At 36.3% G+C, this 20829-nt stretch overlaps 1 protein-coding gene across 2 annotated transcripts in view; it reads left to right on the top strand.

Annotated features, from left to right (window-relative positions):
- Positions 1–20829, top strand: part of CDH10 (cadherin 10, type 2 (T2-cadherin)) — a 188685-nt gene that overhangs the window by 130918 nt on the left and 36938 nt on the right. For both annotated transcript variants that reach the window (XM_010832136.1, XM_010832135.1), the window contains exons 3-5: positions 4471–4765; positions 6287–6406; positions 6836–7003. In XM_010832136.1, coding sequence (XP_010830438.1) covers positions 4471–4765; positions 6287–6406; positions 6836–7003 — 583 coding nt within the window. The remainder of the gene's footprint in view (positions 1–4470; positions 4766–6286; positions 6407–6835; positions 7004–20829) is intronic.

Below are 20829 nucleotides of genomic sequence, written 5' to 3'. Positions count from 1 at the left end.
TTATGAAACCAGCAGTCCAGCTTCCAACTGACATCTTTGATTCCCAGCTATCATGTTCAATTTTCTAATCCAACGGAAACTCCCCCAGTATGTGGTCCAATTACAAGATTTAATTTTCACTCTCTGTAGTATAAGTGAAGGTAAGAATCCTGCTGTGATTCATATTCCAAAACTGAGCTTTCTAAAAATTAAAATCTCACCATACCAGCAACTTCTTTTTTGTATGTCTAACTGATTAGAAGAGCAGAACTGGTCTTAATGATTCCCATCTTGCCTTATTTCCATCTCCACTCTGAATCTGTGTTCTATATTCATCCAATGTTCTTTATGAGATATAAAATTTGTAAAGTGCAGAAAAAAAAATCCCCAGGTTTAAACCTCTACTCCTTTACCATGAGACTTGTGTGATATATATTTAAGGAACTCCACTCTTTTCCATAAGCTAGTTTAGGGATTCTCTGTGAATTTCTATTACTGTGTTTGAATCCCCCATAGTACTAGGATGAAACTGTTGATTTCCTTTTAGAAAGACTTGATTCTTATGAGAGTAGCTAAATATTTCTCAATTAAAATTGTTGAATGAATAGACAGTAAACACTGTAAATGTCTAAAAGACATCATAAAGTTATCTGATGGAATGATTGATAATATCAATAATCTCATCTTGAACTATTTGTTTCCCAGACAGAACAAGAAATATGCAATTCTTATATCTGTCATTTGGAAAATTGAAGCTGTATTGCACATTCATATGATTGGAAAGTTTCCCAGCAACTATGTGCATTTTCAATTACTAAAATGTTTCAATCTCATGACTTTTTTTCCCTGGACAACACAGTTATATGTTACTTCTGAGAGATGTTTTGTTAAACACAGATATTTCTTATTTCTCAAGCTTACTTTGTTGTTTATGAATAGATAAAAATGCAGTAAAAAAGTATTTGTTACCTGACTTCTAGAACTTCTTCTCCAAAGTACCTATCCATTTGAAATTTTCTTTTTTTATGTTATATCTGTAATAATGAGGTTTTTACCCAGAAATCAGGAAAATTAAGTTTGATCCAAATTTAACGGCTAAGTGATGATTACTACAAATAATTGAAAAATAAACTGCTTTTATAAACCAAAGAGTAACCAGTAATGCAATATAGTGGGGGGGAGGAATTAAATATTTGTTTAATTTAAACAATTTTGATGTCCACTTCAAAATACTTTCACAGGCAAGTTCTTTGACATAAGCGCCTATAAAGCAAATGAACTTTCAAATAAGGGAAAATATTCTACTTTAGAGAGAATATAATCAGTATAATATTTCTACAGGTAATTAGATAAAAATTTTTGCTGGTTTAAGTAAAGAGGGGAAAAAATCAAACCTATTTAGGTAAATATCTAATTCTATAATATTTTGCATAATTGAAGGATATTGTCTCTAATTTTTATTTCTCTAAGCTACAGGTAAGTATGCCTATTCTTTTTAATGACTACATTTTATATAAGTATTAAAAAAAAAAAAAACGTGTAACCAATAAACTTATTTACAAAGCAGAAACAGACTCACAGACATAGGAAAAAAAAAACTTATTGTAACCAAAGAGGAAGGAGGGAGAGGAATAAATTACATATATGGGATTAATAGATACATACTACTATATATAAAATAAACAACAATGACTTACTGTCTAATACAGGAAACTATATTCAATATCGTAATAACCTGTAGTAGAAAACAATAAAAAATAATGTATAACCAAATTAATTTGCTGTATATCTGAAACTAACCATATTGTAAATCAACTATGAAAGTGAAAACTATATTGTAAATCCACTATGAAAGTGAAGGGGAAAGTCACTCAGTGTGTCTGACTCTTTGCCACCCCTTGGACTATACAGTCCATGGAATTCTCCAGGCCAGAATACTGGAGTGGGTAGCCTGTCTCTTCTCAAGGCGATTTTTTCAACTCAGGGATCGAACCTGCGTCTCCCACATTGCAGACGGATTCTTTACCAGCTGGGCCACAAGGGAAGCCCAAGAATACTGGAGTGGGTAGCCTATCCCTCCTTCAACAGATCTTCCCAAGCCAGGAATTGAACTGGGGTTTCCTGCATTGCAGGCAGATTCTTTACCAACTAGGCTATCAGGGAAGTCCAAAACTACACTTCAATTTTAAAAAAGACAACATGGACATGATGATGTCTAAGCAATACTACATGCTTCACCAAAACTTTAAAAATCTGCACATTTTTTTCTATTTCTTACCAGACAAAAAGCAAAATAAAAAATTTAAATGATAATCTCTTACTGTAAATAATCAAACCATGATCATAGCATTAAAAACATGTTTATTGGTTGGGTGATACAGTTAGACAAAAACTTATAATCCTTGTGTTTTACAGAGCCATGCTCTATTTATCTTATGGCTAAGTCTCTACCTTCAGGGGAAGAATTCTGTGACAAGAAAGGGAGTTTTCGTATCTGAAACTGGCACATCCATTTCCAGACCATGCTCAAAGTACTTGGGACTCATTATTCCCTCCCCAGACATCCTTAAATTGCTTCTAGATCCTGAAGAGTCCCTTCTCCAGGTCAGGCTACCAAAGGCCAGATTTACCCATTATTATATGAAGCTTTAATCCTGAGGCCGGTCTAGTGTGAATTTGTTAAAAACTATACAGTCACCCCTCCACAACTGTGAGCTCAGTGTCTGTGAAAAGTGAAAGTGTCAATCGTTTCTGACTTTTTATGACCTCATGGACTGTATCCTACCAGATTTCTCTGTCCGCAGAATTCTCCAGGCAAGACTGCTGGAGTGGGTAGCCATTCCCTTCTCCCAGGGACCTTCCCAATCCAGGGGTGAAACCCAGGTCTCTTGCATTCCAGGCAGATTATTTACCATCTGAACCACCAGGGAGATTCAACCAATCGCAGGTGGTAAAAATGGTGCACAATCCGTGGGTGGTAGAATCCACAGATGCTCAACCTATAGATACTGATGGCTGAGGGCTTCCCTGGTGGCTCAGTTGGTAAAGAATCTGCCTTCAGTGAATGTGACCCAGGTTTAATCCCTGGGTCAGGAAGATCCCCTGGAGGAGGGCATGGCAACCCACTGCAGTATTCTTGCCTGGAGAACTCCATGGACAGGGAAGCATGATGGGCTACAGTCCATGGGGTCGCAAAGAAATGGACATGACTGAGTGACTAATACACACAGGACTTCACTGTGCCATTTTATGTCAGGATTCAAGAATCTTCAGAGTTTGGCATCCACTGGGATCCTGGAATCAATACTCCATGGATACTGCAGGGCAATTGCTGCTGCTGCTGCTGTCACTTCAGTTGTGTCAGACTCTGTGTGACCCCATAGATGGCAGCCCACCAGGCTCCACAGTCTCTGGGATTCTCCAGGCAAAAACACTGGAGTGGGTTGCCATTTCCTTCTCCAATGCATGAAAGTGAAAAGTGAAAGTGAAGTCGCTCAGTCGTGTCTGACTCTTTGCGACCCCATGGACTGCAGCCTATCAGGCTCCTCCGCCATGGGATTTTCCAGGCAAGAGTACTGGAGTGGGGTGCCATTGCCTTCTCCAGGGCGAATGCCAAATGATACATGGGCTCCTGGACAATATTAGGACTGGAATGGGATGTGCACCGGGCTGAATCCATATGAATGCATGTAAAGCTATTTGATGTGATGACTATATTCTGGAAGATCAGTGTTGTTGCTCTGTATTGCGTTGTTTCTGCATAAAACTTGTTTACATTTGTTAAGAAGATAGATTTGACAGGGTAGGAAGCTAGATAGAGCATATATTATTTAATTGTTTGTTAGCTTGATTTATATCTTTCAAATTTATAGACTGGTGTTATATAGACATCTATTCATACTCTTGCTCTGAACTCTACAAATATTTCTTGGGGCAGCTGCTGTTTTTTGTATGAATCAAAGAATGACGGGTAAGTTTCCTAATGTAGGAGCTGTGTCATGCAACTTTGCCTGTCCTACAGTCCTTAAGATATTGTGAATTCCCCAACAGAAATACAGTAATTAATAATAAGTTTACAGGAGATAAATGCTGTGTGTAATATGAGAGTAAAAGGATTTTCCATTCACAGCAAGAGATGAGAGCAGCAGTGTTTACATCAGCATATCAAGACTGATGACTTATGTCTTTGTCAGGAGTTATTTGCTTACAGAAATGGTTATATACCAAGCTAAGCAAAGAAAGGAGCTGTGTTTGGTTTATTTTATTACTTTCTTCCATTTGGAATAAAAATCACACTGATATGGAAATGGCTAGTCCTATTGTTTAAAGTATATAGATGAGTGTGATCATACTTATTCAGCTCTCATTTCAAGAACTAAGATAACTGACCCCATTATTCAAAGATGGGGCTTGAGAGACCTTCTTTGAATTCTTTCTGCATTATGTACCTTTAGACATTATCATGGACATGCTCATTTTTGTTTCCCCTAGCTTCATTCAGACCAAGATAAAGGAGATGGATCCCTCAAATATATTTTATCTGGAGATGGAGCTGGTACTCTTTTTATTATTGATGAAAAAACAGGTGACATTCATGCCACAAGAAGAATTGATAGGGAAGAAAAGGCCTTTTATACTCTACGTGCACAAGCTATTAACAGAAGAACTTTGAGGCCGGTAGAACCAGAGTCTGAGTTTGTGATCAAAATCCATGATATCAATGACAATGAGCCAACGTTCCCAGAGGAAATTTATACAGCGAGTGTTCCTGAAATGTCGGTTGTAGGTGAGTTCATTTACAATGTTTATGGCGGTATTCAAAATATATGAAAAATATTTATCAAGAAATTCTTAGACTATTGTGGTCAATTAACTGAAGTCATGTTTGATTTCCTAAGAGTACATATACATACTTAATTTTATGAATAAAAAATGAGTCAGAAAAAAGATTAATGCATTTTTCACCTCCTATGGGTTTGTAAATTTCTACAATATAATAAATAGACACTTCCCTCAAAAATCCAAGAAAATGCCATTGAACTTCAGTAGAAAACTATGAAGACACAAATGTTTGTCACATGTATTTGGAGAATAGTTGTGTAAAATTCTGACTCCAAATATGTTATAAGTACACTTAGAACACCATAAATGTAATCTGGAGTCTTTATAGGTGTACTCTCATTGTAATTTGTCTAAAGAGTTTGTATTACCTAAATGACATGAACAATGAAATTAATTAGATTTTCTACTATACTTCATATTAAATTTTTAAAAATATTTCACTATAGCCATTATATATAAAACTTTCGTGATATAAATATCTTATTCAAATAAACCAGTTAAAAATTAACAGCTAATGACAAATGGATACAGAATTACAAAATTCAGTTGCAAAAGCTGTGAAACAGAATGTGTGAAAAAACTGGAAGTATAACATTCAAGAAAATAGAATTTGCTTTTCAATAAATAAATAGAAGTTGTTGGTAGGCAAAGAAAATTAAGACTGATTTCATGTTTTTGTTAAATAAAGAACCACAGAAAAGTAAATATCAGGAAACAATGATAACATTTATAGAGATACGTATTCAGATTTAGTAAAATATATTCATTTCTCAAATGTAAGAGAAGTTAACTGATGAAGTAATTCTGATATATTTTCCTTGTAACAAGTATAATAGAAAATGTCATACTGCTTTTCTCAAAAGCATTGTTCAGGGATTATTATTCAATATTTACTTCACTAAATCCCAAGGACTTTTGGCAATCACCTTAATATAAAGCCCTTTTATATATTTTGAACTTTATTAAATAGCTTTTAATAGTTCATGGGACTTGGGATCATCTTGGACTGTTTCTAAATTTAGAATTTAATCTATTCATAAAACTGTATTCTGGAGCAGATGTTAATTATTTTTATAGTTAATTAGTGGAGAGAGGGAAAGAAAAGCATACTTATTCCTTTGTGATTAGATATGCCCTTTACATGAAACAAATCTATTATGTGAAAGTGAATTTAAATATCAAACCGGAGCATTTCTAAAGTGTCTGCCTTTACTATAATCTGATACACTGTCAGCATTATCTGTTACATAAATGAAATGCACCTGTTGGCTAAATAAAATACCTTGTTGAATTCAAAGTTTACCTCTAATAACTCTCTCTATATTTTTTCATCTAAATTATATACAAATGTTTCTTTAAGAGGTCATTATTAAAGCCAAAAATCATTCAAGTCGTCCATGAAAACCAGTGCTTTTGCTCCTCCTTCTGGTACTGTGCAGAACTAAGCTGAATTTGGATACTTCAGGTACTTCTGTGGTGCAAGTCACAGCTACAGATGCCGATGACCCTTCCTATGGAAACAGCGCCAGAGTCATTTACAGCATACTTCAAGGGCAGCCATATTTCTCTGTGGAGCCTGAAACAGGTCAGGAATCATGAATCAGTGTTTATTTATTTAATAATCTCTATGATCGTTATAAGTTAAAAAAAAAAGGAACAACACCTGAACATTATACTCACAGAAGAGTGATGATGCCACAGTTAAAGGTATAAGAACTCGAAGTTGAATGATTGCACAAACTAATGGGAATATACCTGCTTTTATATTTTTCCATCTGGGTTTAGGGCACTAGGTAGCATATATGAGATTCTTTAGAAAATAGAAGAATGTCACAAATTGGAAAATTTTTACTAAGAATAATTTTTATAATCTGTAGACAATAAAAAGCAATGGAGAAATCATTTTTGTCTTTCAAAAATCACTACTTTGGATTTGCAATTTGTGAGCTTAATCAAATAACAATTGAGATTTTAATGACCGTAATAGAAGTTTTCTTTTTTTTTTTGTTTCAAGGTATCATAAGGACTGCTTTACCAAACATGAACAGAGAAAATAGGGAGCAATATCAGGTGGTAATCCAGGCCAAAGACATGGGCGGCCAGATGGGAGGCTTATCAGGGACCACCACGGTCAACATCACGCTGACGGACGTCAATGACAATCCCCCGCGCTTCCCCCAGAGTAAGCTTTCTTTAACGGCCTTTCTGCAGGGCAAAAGCTTTAGAGTAAAAAAAGAAAAAAAAAAAAGCAGCTGTCATTCATTTCCTTTAAAACAGATTGAAATGTGCTACAAGGATGAAGAAAAAAGATGTATATTCTGATTAATTCATTGTTTTTAAAAGATAAAAATCAAACATTTCAAACATAGTTCTTTCAGACACAGAGGGCTCTATGATCACAAACTCTCTCCATATATATTTATATGTACCTATATGTTCTATGTCCATGGTTATCATCTAAGAACTATTTCTATCAGTTAGCAAAGGAAATGTTTTATTAAAAAAAAAAAAACAAACAAACTAAGTTATACTTTTACAATGAATGTGTTTATTTCTACTTAGAAATTAATAAGGAGGATTCTAATTTGAGGATAAAATTTTTCAGTAAAATATCTAATTTTTCATATTATAAAGACTTAGCCAAAAAAAAAAAAAAAAAGACCTAGCCAAAAAGAACTACATAGGTAGAAACTTACAAACTAATCAGACTTCCATTTACTATCACTATGCTAGGCTTGCAGGTGTTTGGAATAGCAATCTTACTAAAACAGTTTGTATTTCTGATCTATTTATAGATTTATTTTGTGGTTTAAAATGAATCCTTCAAATTCTCGAAACAGGTCAGGAATAGGTTAAGAACCATTAACATCTGACCATATAATTACATTTGTTTATTCTCTTTTATACAAATTTTTTAGAAAACATGCAGCTAGAGCAGATGATATTGGGTCTTAGAGGACTTTGCCAAGACTTGGTCAATTTCCTGTTAATCTAAAAGACCCTTTGTTTCAAGGTGGATTCTCACATTGTTAGGAAATGTGGTATAAAACAGAGGCTTTGGGATGATTTGTGTTTTTAATTTTTAACATTTGCTGCATATAAACTTCTAAATTGATCTCCCAATTATAGCTTTTTTTTTGCCTTATGTAACTTTGTGTTTAGATATTAAAATGTAAAAAGCAATAGCTTTACGTGATATTTATATGTTTATACTAAAGACCATTACACAGAAAGAATTATAGGCTAAGAATTACCGTGTTGCTTTGACTCTTTAGAAGCATTTCACCTTTCTTCTTGTACCAGTTTTATCTAACTTTGATTATTAATAGTGCATGATTTTAATCAAATTGTTTAAAATCGTGTGTGTTGAAAGATTATAAAATTCATATAGAATAATCTAGAGTGGACTAATCATATACTCATGTATTTTTGATGATATTTTGTTAGATATTTAATTTACATGTCCTTCAGCCATTGCTATTGTGGTATTTGACCCAAAACACAGAGAGAAGAGGGTCTGCTTATCCTGTTCTCCAATTATCAGGCCTCAACTTCAGGGTAATGTTAGTATTGGCAGGGAAAGGAAAATCAAGAATAAATCTTTATAGTTCTTTCAAAACAGCTCTAAAGACATGCCTGTACACTAAAACTTGACTTTCACTTTTTACATTTCTGACTACCTTTTAGCATGAGCCTCTTACCAAGAGAATAGAATACAAATCCGGAAAAACAAACTGTAACTAGCTGCACAGTCCACAATGAGCAAAAGTATTTGTGAGAAAAGTATTTTGAGTAGAAGACGACCATTAAAAGGATTATTACATTTTATTTTTTTTTACATTTTATTCTTAATGTTAATTATTTATTTGGCTGCATCGAGTCTTAGCTGCAGCACATAGGCTATTTCATTTTGGCATGCAGGCTTCTCTCTAGTTGTGGCCCATGGGCTTGTTTCCCTGTGTCATGCAGGATTTTAGTCCCCTGACCAAGGATTGAACCCATGTCACCTGCACTGGAAGGTGGATTCTTAACCACTGGACCAGCAGGGAAGTTCCAGGATTATTAGAGTTTCAATTCTCAAGAACATATATGCACATGTGTCCAAAATACACAGCCTATTTAAAATTTATGTGTTTTATAAACAAGTTAATAGATTCTAATTAAATGGAAAAAATAGACATTTGAACAGATGAAAATACCCAGTAAAATTCACTGTATCATTTTTCTTCTACTACAGTACCTTTATTTATTCATTCACTGGTTATGTTGTTTTCTTTTGTTAAGTCAGATTTTGTGGTTGGTATCTGGTAGGCATATTACACAAACCAGGATATAATAGTAATAGTAATAATAATAAAATAATAGTAATGAAAGAGCATAGCATGTTTTCTGAATAGCGTTTTCATTTCACCATTTCATGCATCAAGTTACTACTTTATTTTGTCATAACCCATTGAGGTTAGTATCTCCATTCTACAAATGAGAAAATGAATGCTATAGACATTAAGGATGAACTGCAAGTAATGGCAGAGGTGGTTTGAAATCCATGCCCAACTCCAGATGTACACCATACTATGTTAGAAGAAGTTTTAGAGCATCCTGTATCCTGTCTCATTATTTTTAAATTATAAATGGAAATATAATTTATGGATTTTTATTTTCTCAATTATCTTTTCTCCTATGAATATTTGCAACCATATCTTACTATTGGGAACACTCAGTCATGGCAATTAGAATGTTACTTGATAGTCTAAGTTACCTAACATGCGGAAAACTAGTTTTTAATTTCTCATCTCATTTCATTAAATAGCCAATGTTTGGCGAGAGTTCCACAGGTTATGAAGACCCTCATATGTAGCATATCACTGACACTCACAAGTTACTTGTATACACACATTGCTATTATTATCATATCCAATATGTAGAAGAAGTAAAGGAGGTTCAGAGTGGAAATAATAAAGAGAACAAACTAGTACTGCCTAATAAAAATAGAATGTAAACCAAGAATGTGTGCCACAAATGTAATTGTAAATTTTCTATCAGCCATACTTAAAAAATTAAAATAAGCAGAACATATTAATTTTAATCATATATTTTAACCCAATATTATCCTTTAAACATATCATTAATATAAAACTTATGCAGATGTTTTACATTCTTTTGTCACATAAATCTTTGAAATATCCTCTTTCATCAAGTGTTTTCCAGCTATATCAAACTCAAGCCAGACATTTGCAATCAGTAACTGCATGAGGGTTAGTGACTTAACTGGTGTCTGCCATATGAGACAGTTTAGGACAGACTATGGAGTCATTCTCATGAGCCCAATTTTGTCTTCTTCATTTGCAAGCTTTCTCACGTTGGTCCATTTGAATGACGTGTTAATAGAAGGTGCCATTCCAGAGCCATTCAGTAAAACTGGATGGTAGTGCATAACCCGTGGAGTGGTAAGACCAAATAATTTTAAGTATATGAAGTACTTGACTCAGTGGCTGGCTAATAATGTATTTATGTGCTCAATTATGTTAATGTGTGCAAGTACTGCTCTATTTTTATTATTGTTTAATATTATAAAAGTAGGGTTAAAACTTAAACTTCCATGCAAGTTAATCCAAGTTCAACATTTTCTACTATGGTACGTCTGTAGGAGATAAACAGTCATTTGGAAGGAACAGAAACAGACGAAAGCACACATGTCCTTCATTGCTTATTTATTGTGTAGATCTGTAAAAATTGTTCTCAATCAGACAGTTTTGTCCCCTAAAATATATTTAACAATATCTTAAGACATGTTTGTTTGTCTCAACTGGTCACTACTACTGGTATCTGTTGAATGTAAGCTAGAAATGCTGCTAACCATCCCTACAGGTCACTTGACAAAAAATTATCTGACCCAAAATGTCATCAGTAGTGAGGTTGAGAAACTTTGATATTATTTGAGGATCTCTTCAAGTGAAACCAGAAATTCTTTCATTTAAAAATATTTATTGAGAAGCTCTTTTTCCAAACACTATTGTAAATATATATATATATATATATGTATATATGCTTTTTGTCCCTATGATCGTTCATTAAAATGGGAGAGGCAGATGATACATAAAAAAAAAAAAAATTATACAGACAAGGTATTCACTTAGTTCTAGGTAAAAAGAGAAACATGAGTGTTCTAAGGGGGACGATAAGGGAAGATCTTGCTCATGAGGTGATATTTCATCCAAACACTGCAAAATGTAATAGTTCACAGTGGTAAAGGATTTGCCTGTCAATGCAGGAGATGCAAGAGACAGGTTCAATCTCTGGGTAAGGAGGATTGCCTGAAGTAAGAAATAGCAACCTGCTCCAGTATTCTGGCCTAGGAAATCCCATGGACAGAGAGGCCTGATGAGCTACAGCCTATGGGGTCACAAAGAATCAGACATGACTGAGTGAGCACACACACACACACAGGTGGGAAAGTCCTTCAAGCAAAGGAAACAGCAGATGGGCAACTCTGAATAGGAAGTTGAATGATGTTGAATGAAATTTGATGGTCAAGAAATGAAGACCATTGTGGTTGGATCATACCAAACAACAAGGTTGCTGGGGGAATAGATCAGCGAGCCCTGCACTCACAGAAACATTGGCAACAGTAAATTATTATTGAAATTAAAACACACACACACACACACACAGCTACATGTGTGACCTAAGTTACCATTATGGTCTTGTGCTTTAGAGGTATAAGCATGTGAACATTGGTAAGACATGTCACCTTAGCATGGTTCTAAAAGAGAAGCAATGGATTAGAAGGTTGAGGTGCACCTGGAAACAGTTTCAAAAGGATTTTAGGGTTTTCCTCCAGATAGTAAATTGCATTTTCACTACCAAAACAATGTATCTGTTGAAATTATTTCAGAATCCTAGGTTGTTTCAAGTGACTTTGATTTTAAAAACAATTAGTGAAAAAAATATATATTGCTTTCCTTCCGGTGATAGGCATGGTGCTTTCAATTAAGCATATGAGGGTTAATAAGTTTTTGTTACCAGAAAGAGGACTGTTTTCAGGGCCTGAGAGTAGACTCTTGACTAACACTTAGAAATGAATTGTCTGAGGATACAAACATACTGACAAAGCAAAAGTCTATTGGGAAGGAGCCCCAGGTGGAGAACAGCAGGGGAAAAGGAACCCAGAAGAACCAGAACCGCTCTGCCATATGGCACAGTCTCAGGTTTTACGATAATGGGGTTAGCTTTCCAAGTTGTCTCTGGCCAGTCTTCTTGCTTGTCCCTGGTGGTGCATGCATCTCAGAAAAGATGAGTTTTAGCTTCAGGGTTTCTGGGGGGTTGACAGGACATATTAGGAGCTGGCGTCTCTCCATCCTTTTGGCCCCTCCTAAATTCTCTCAGTTTTCCACAGCAGCACTCTGATTTCTTATTAGGATCTCCCATTGTGAGGCAGCTCATGCAAGCAGTTATTATTGTACCTGGCCAAGGCAGGTGTTTTTGGATGTTAACTGTTCTCTAATATCTTGGATCCTGATTACAAATGGCTTACTGTCTAGCAGGGGAGAGAATATTTCAATATGAAATGATACATGTGATAAGGGAACTTGGGACAGAGGAGTAGCACTTTTCCAAACAGAGGGGAGGAGAACTGAGTGCATCCTTTACAATGGAAGATATTTTTGAGAGAATTTATCTTTTGATATAAGCCCTTCCTTCGAACTACTACAAGCCATAAAGGCAGGGAAAGAAGGAGAGTTTATGAAGTTGGAAATTAGCAAAATTACCAATGTAGAGTATTCAGATCAGATCAGATCAGTCGCTCAGTCGGGTCTGACTCTTTGCGACCCCATGAATCGCAGCATGCCAGGCCTCCCTGTCCATCACCAACTCCCGCAGTTCACTCAGACTCACGTCCATCGAGTCAGTGATGCCATCCAGCCATCTCATCCTCTGTCGTCCCCTTCTCCTCCTGCCCCCAATCCCTCCCAGCATCAGAGTCTTTTCCAATGAGTCAACGCTTCGCATGAGGTGGCCAAAGTACTGGAGTTTCAGCTTTAGCATCATTCCTTCCAAAGAAATTCCAGGGCTGATCTCCTTCAGAATGGACTGGTTGGATCTCCTTGCAGTCCAAGGGACTCTCAAGAGTCTTCTCCAACACCACAGTTCAAAAGCATCAATTCTTCGGTGCTCAGCCTTCTTCACAGTCCAACTCTCACATCCATATATGACCACAGGAAAAACCATAGCCTTGACTAGATGGACCTTTGTTGGCAAAGTAATGTCTCTGCTTTTGAATATGCTATCTAGGTTGGTCATAACTTTCCTTCCAAGGAGTAAGCGTCTTTTAATTTTATGGCTGCAGTCACCATCTGTAGTCAAATAAAGTCTGACACTGTTTGCACTGTTTCCCCATGTATTTCCCATGAAGTGGTGGGACCGGATGCCATGATCTTTGTTTTCTAAATGTTGAGCTTTATGCCAACTTTTTCACTCTCCACTTTCACTTTCATCAAGAGGCTTTTGAGTTCCTCTTCACTTTCTGCCATAAGGGTGGTCATCTGCATATCTGAGGTTATTGATATTTCTCCTGGCAATCTTGATTCCAGCTTGTGTTTCTTCCAGTCCAGCGTTTCTCATGATGTACTCTGCATATAAGTTAAATAAACAGGGTGACAATATACAGTCTTGACGAACTCCTTTTCCTATTTGGAACCAGTCTGTTGTTCCACGTCCAGTTCTAACTGTTGCTTCCTGACCTGCATACAAATTTCTCAAGAGGCAGATCAGGTGTTCTGGTATTCCCATATCTTTCAGAATTAGCAAAGGACATATTCTGTGCAAGTAGAAAAAGAAAATGGTAAAAGATTGCTTCAAAGTGGTAGTGAGAATTATCTTTGGTGATGCTTTTAATGTTTACTTTTCTGTATTATCTATTTTGTATCTATTTTTATAACTTGATACAAGAAAACCAGAATAACAAAAGATAGAAAAGAACAAGAGTGACAACTGCTTCAAAGTCAGATAAAATGAGTTTTGAGTAGCAGCTATTGGAATTTACATAACGGGGGTAATTGTGGATGATCTTCCCCAACTGGTTTTAGTAGAAATCATTTAAAGAAGCTGTAGGGTTGTAAATTGAGGAATAAAAGAGAGTCAGAAAGAGGATCAGAGAAATAATGCCTGCACTTTAAAAAGCTTAGGTGAACAAGAAAATAAAATAGAAAAGGAATATACTGTAATAGTTAAAAATAAATACTAGATTAAGGGTGGTTCAGTAGATAATTTTTGAGAGCATCCTTTCTCCAGACTCAAAGCAAGACTTAGGACTACAGTTAACCAAGGACATGAGCTACTGGTGGAAGGTGTAGAAAATTAAGTAATGATCACATCAAAGTACAATATGATGTCTGGCCATGGGGTAAGTACATGAACAACAGAAAGAAGAATAAAGGACTAGTTATTTTCAGCATGAATAGGAGAGGCCTCTCTCTAAGGAGGCCTGAATAATTTTGAAAATAGAAAATGCATACAATTAGATAATTTTGCTTCTCTAATTGTCAGTTCCTGCATATATAGTATTTCAGTTCAGTTCAGTTCAGTTGCTCAGTCGTGTCTGACTCTTTGCGACCCCATGAATTGCAGCACACCAGGCCTCCCTGTCCATCACCAACTCCTGCAGTTCACCCAAACTCACATCAATTGAGTCGGTGATGCCATCCAGCTATCTCATCCTCTGTCATCCCCGTCTCCTCCTGCCCCCAATCCCTCCCAGCCTCAGTCTTTTCCAATGAGTCAACTCTTCGCATGAGGTGGCCAAAGCACTGGAGTTTCAGCTTTAGCATCAGTCCTTCCAATCAACACCCAGGACTGATCTCCTTTAGAATGGACTGGTTGGATCACCTTGCAGTCCAAGGGACTCTCAAGAGTCTTCTCCAACACCACAGTTCAAAAGCATCAATTCTTTGGCACTCAGCTTTCTTCACAGTCCAGCTTCTACATCCATACATGACCACAGGAAAAACCATAGCCTTGACTAAATGGACCTTTGTTGGCAAAGTAATGTCTCTGCTTTTGAATATGCTATCTAGTTTGGTCATAACTTTCCTTCTAAGGAGTAAGCGTCTTTTAATTTCATGGCTGCAGTCAGCATCTGCAGTGATTTTGGAGCCCCCCAAAATAAAGTCTGACACTGTTTCCACTGTTTCCCCATCTATTTCCCATGAAGTGATGGGACCAGATGCCATGATCTTCGTTTTCTGAATGTTGAGCTTTAAGCCAACTTTTTCACTCTCCTCTTTCACTTTCATCAAGAGGCTTTTTAGTTCCTAGAATGCTGCAATTAACAAATTAGGTCACTTATATTAAATGTTTTCAGTAGTAACTGTAACATATCGTTTCTCCCCATGTGCATGCCTGCTAAGTTGCTTTAGTTGTGTCTGACTCTTTGGGACCCCATAGACTGTAGCCCTCTAGGCTCCTCTGTCCATGCGATTCTCCAGGCAAGAATACTGGAGTGGGTTGCATGCCCTCCTCCAGGGGATCTTCCCGACCCAGGGATCAAAGGCACGTCTCAAGCCTCCTGCTTCTCCGTACATAACAATTTGCCTCCCCTTCCTTATTCCTTCTCCACAAGAATGTACAATGTTTCTAATCTTGCTTTTCCTGCTCTGATGCTGTGCTGTTACTCACTGATGGCCAAAAAGTAAATAAAATGCCTTACGTCTAAAGTACCTATAACTTCAGCAAAATGAATGAACTTACCTCATATGCATAAAAGAACATCCATGGATGAGGACTTCAGAGCAAATGTTTCTGCTCTTCAGGCAGTCAAACATTCAATGGTCCTTGAATTTTACTATGCTTCATTGTGCTAGGATAGACAGACGTTATACTCCATCACCTGTATTCTATCCACTTGGTATTTTCAATTGAGTATTTTAGTTTCTTTTACCCCACGTACTTCCTTCTTTCCCTAAAAATCAGAAAACAAAATAGGCTTTGTGGAAAAGGACTATGAAGAGATTAAAGAACTGAAACCTGATCATTGTAGGCTTGGTAAAAACATCCAGGACAGTGGGATTTGTGCCCAAACGGTCTTTTTAAAAAGCACCTCTGGAAAAATGCTAGGATAGTGTTTCCTCTTGAATCAGAATCAGTGATTAAGGAATAGATGATCTGCAGAGGCGAGGCTAGTCTCATTGCCTTAATACAGAAGAAGATATTGTATGATAAGACTCTCTCAAATACATTCTAAAAAGTGAAAAATAGAAACAGAATGACAAAAAAAAAAATAGACATCAGAAAGGAAGGTCCACTCCTAGAGAAAAAGAGTTTACAAAAGCAGTTATGTGGATGATCAAGGTTCCAGTCAACCAGCTGATGTCTAGAAGGTTTGGCTCTAGTACTTGGATGGGACAGTATTTCACTAGAAGTCAAGAAGGAGGGGCTTCCCAGGTTGTGCTAGTGGTCAAAAAACCCCGCCTGCAATTGCAGGAGATGAAAGAGATCTGAGTGTGATCCCTGGGTTGGAAAGATCCCCTGGAGGAGAGCATGAAAACCCACTCCAGTATTCTTTCCTGGAGAATCCCATGATCAGAGGAGCATGGCAGGCTGCAGACCACAGGGTCACACAGAGTCAGACACAAATGAAGTGACTTAGCAAGCACACACTCAAGAATAAAAAAGAAACTAAACATCTGACTGAGATCCAGCAAAAAAAAAAAAAAACTTTAGAACATAGTTTGAGAAGACCACAGCTTGTTATTCATATATGGCTGCTTTTCCACACGTTGTAACACAGAGAAAAGAAAAGGGATTATTCTATCATCTACTTAGTAATGCATCTACTTAGTAATCCAGAGAAATCCAGTTGTCATAGAACTATGCCCCTGGTCTATTTAAGACACAGACCTCTTTGCAGACAGCTTAGATGGACAAGTAGAAGTCAGGAGTCAGTATCAAGTACATTTATGTAGTAGTTGAGCTGGGAATTTATGAAGAAAGAGAATTTATAAGCTCCAAAAGTGTATGATTGACTGATGCCATCCAGCCATCTCATCCTCTGTCATCCTCGTCTCCTCCTGCCCCCAATCCTTCCCAGCATCAGGATCTTTTCCAATGAGTCAACTCTTCATAGATAATTAATATCAAATTTGTGACAATGTGATATATTTATTATGCAAGCTTACAGATCTATCCCAAGTGCCCTCAAAAGAGTAAATTTATTGCTGCTTACTTTTTTTTTTTTTGCTATGACATTGAGAATTGTAACAAAAATCAGTTTTTCATCATTTGGTTGTTGGTTCTGAAAACTAGCCAAGAATTTTCACTTATAAAAAGTTTTTTTTTTTTTTTTTCAAATGATGAGACATTGGATGTACATATAAACTTGATGAAACTAGTTTTCTGAGTATTTTGATGCTAACACTTTTCCATAAAATTATATTTAAAGATTATACAGAAATAAAGCCAATTCATATACCATAGCATGCAATTCTAGAATCACTCAGAGCCTGGAAGAGGTTTCATAGCTATGTTTGTTTGTTTTAACTGAATGACCTTTATTGGCTATGTTTATTTAGCTCATTAAATAACATAAATATGGATTGTCTGGTTTGCCTACACTTAAATAAAATACAGCAACAGTATGAAAATAACAGTAATAGGTACAATGTTATAATGTGGATTAAACACTGTACAAGATAATGTAAAATTAATTCACTTAATCTTCATATCTGTATAACTATAATAATATAAAATTTATTTCCCCTTTTATTAGTTCAAAAAAAACATGAAACCTAAATCACTTGCTTATAGTTTTACAGCTGGAAAAGAAAGAACAGTTTTGATGGCTCAAAAATCTGTACTTCTAACCATTATACTCAAAAAGAAATCGCCACATCAAAGATTCACTTTGTCTTCCCTGATGAATCTTTCCTTTAGTTAATTCAGTGCTTCACTAGTTGCCTGTAAATGGGAACAACTTCAGATGGGACATAATGAATTCATAAAATATCCATGCATTTTGATACAAACCCAGGTAAATCAAACCTTTGTCAGTTGTTGTTGTTCATTTACTAAGTCATGTCTAAATCTTCATGACTCCGTGGACTGCAGCACAGCAGGCTTCCTTGTCCTTCCCTATCTCTCAGAGTTTGCTCAAACTCATGTCCATTGAGTCAATGATGCCATCCAACCATCTTATCCTCTGTTGCCCTCTTCTTCTCCTGTCCTCAGTCTTTCCCAGTATCAGGGTCTTTTCCAGTGAGTTGGCTCTTCGCATCAGGTGGCCAAAGTGTTGGAGCTTCAGCTTCAGCATTCCAGTGAATATTCAGGACTGATTTCCTTTAGGATTGATTGGTTTGATTTCCTTACTCTACAAGGGACTCTTGAGAGTCTTCTCCAGCACCATAGGTTGAAACCATCAATTTTTTTGGTGGTCAACCTTCTTTGTGATCCAACTCTCACATCTCTACATGACTACTGGAAAAATCATAGCTTTGATTATATGTATCTTTTTTGGCAAAGTGATATCTCTGCTTTTTAATACACTGTGTAGGTTGGTGATAGATTTTTTTCCAAGGAGCAAGTGTCTTATTTTCATGGCTGTGGTCAACATGTATAGTGATTTTGGAGCGCAAGAAAATGAAATCTCCCATTATTTCCATTTTTTCCCATCTATTTGTTACAAAGTGATGAGACTGGATGCCATGATCTTTGTATTTTGAATGTTGAGTTTTAAGCCAGCTATTTTACTTTCATCTTCATCGAGAGGCTCTTTAGTTTCTCTTTGCTTTCTGCCATGAGGTTGGTATCATCTGCATATCTGAGGTGCTTTTGCAATATCTAAGGACCAAACACAAGTAAATGCTTTATTGGATCCTTCTACTGCTTGGTGGGTAAATAAACAAGTTTGCATGAGACAAGGTCTTTCAAGGAAATGTCTATATGATACACACAGAGATTTTAATCATGTACTTTCAGTGAGTTGTGAGACTACCGTAATCCCTGCCTGGTACCAGGGAGGTGTGATTTAATAAGTGCTGATTTTCACTTTGTAAATAGAGTCAGCTTCTCCTCTACTGGGGATTCTAAGGTAATGTAGACCCCAGGCTGATCTGCATATTTTAAAATTATCAAACACATTTCAAGTAGAGCAATAGTCAGGTGTGTCCCAAGGAAGATGCTTTAGCCTGAGAAAGGAGGGAATGAATTTTAAAATGTCTCTTTCCCCCCTTTTTTTAATGTAGAAAAGATGGATATTCTTATAATCAAAAGCACTGTTCTACTATTTATATAGGTTAGATAATGGCTCTGATATTTACTGTGATCACAAAAATATCCACATATATTTGTAGGATTTCCCTATGCTCCTAGTACCTATAATTTGGAAGAATTACAAAGAAGTCATGCTATTAAAGCATTGTTTGATTTATTAAACACTTACTACTACATGGAAGGAAGTATGATAAAAAATAATAACTAATAATATTATAGTGAGAAATAAACAGAAAACATTAATAAATCATTTGCATTTTGAAAGATTATAAAGTCATAACACTTTTTCTCACACACATATACATGCAGTTTAATTTTACTGCATTGTAGATTCTCTCACACACATTGTCTCCCTCACTCTTTTGTTTGCTTTTGTCTGTAGATGTAAGTTGTACATAAGTTGCATAAATATAATATACGTGCACATATAGGTACATATGCACGTAAGCTTATTTACAGAAATATAAGTGGAGAATGATACAAAACATTTATGCTATAAATATATTTAACACTCAAATAATAACATGATTAACTCTTCAGATGTAAGGAGACCAGAAAAGAGAAAAATATTTAAGTATTTTCCAGGAAAGAAGACAGGCATTGAGAGGGAGAGCATTTCTGTTAGGGAGGACAGAATGAGCAAAGGTGACATTTGGAAAAATGCGTGGGATTTGGTATGGCCACATCCCAGGATTTGTAGCGGAGGCTGTGCAAAATGAGAGTGGAAATACAGCAAAGTCAGCATCATCAAGAGGGTTGATACAAAAATAAAATGCTACCTGTAGTATCTAAGGGAGTATTTTTTAAGAAAGCACCAGCTACATACAGTTCTTCATTTTGTCTAATTATTCTGGCAGCAACGGAGCACATTGCTTGGATCGGAAGAGCAAGGGTTGATGAGTGTCTGAACTGAATCGGAGGAGAGGAGGGATTTGAGATACAGTTAAGTGGGTGAGCCATAGGATTTAGTAATTAGGTCGACAAAAGGTTTGAGGGAGAAAGAGAGCAAAAGATACAGTCTCATTTTCTACCAGAAGAGCTTGTGTGAAGAGAGAGGCAAGGATTCAATCTGATTCGAACATTTTAAATTAAGATGCCTGCAAAAAGATGGTGGGTTTTAAATACCTAATACATAGTGAACAATATATACAGTGGGTTTTTAAGTATCTAGTAGATTGTGAACTATATACACATGTGAAATATACGTGAGAATGGACACCTATAATCTAGCTAAGCTCAACATTTAGTGAGGAAATGGGCTTCCGAGGTGGCGCTAGTGGTAAAGAACTCACCTGCCAATGCAGGAGATGCAAGAAATGCAGGTTAGATTCCTGGGTCAGGAAGAGCCCCTGGAGGAGGGCATGCAACCCACTCCAGTGTTCTTGCCTGGAGAATCCTATGGACAGAGAAGCCTGGCTACAGTCCATAGACAAACAGGGTTTGAACATGACTGAAGTGTCTTAGCATGCGCACAGCAGGTACTCACATAACCAAGGAAATATACAATTTCCAAGTATGTTGAAATATATAATTTGCTAGAAAAACATAGTGTGTGGAAATTATACAAAAATCCACCTGGAACTCTCCAGTGAATCCTGTAGAAAGTTACCTTAGACTAAATGATTTAGCATTTTGTTAAATGGGATTCAAAGTCCCTCTGTGTTATGGTGTCCTCTAGAACACACTTGGAAAATACCCCTGGGTAGGTATAGATAAAGATCTATAGAAATAAAGCTAGCTGTACAA

The sequence above is a fragment of the Bison bison genome, unplaced genomic scaffold, assembly GCF_000754665.1.
Source record: "Bison bison bison isolate TAMUID 2011002044 unplaced genomic scaffold, Bison_UMD1.0 scf7180017864538, whole genome shotgun sequence".
Classification (NCBI taxonomy): Eukaryota; Metazoa; Chordata; class Mammalia; order Artiodactyla; family Bovidae; genus Bison; species Bison bison.
Note: the sequence above shows the minus strand (reverse complement) of the source record. Positions and strands in the feature narration are given on the sequence as shown.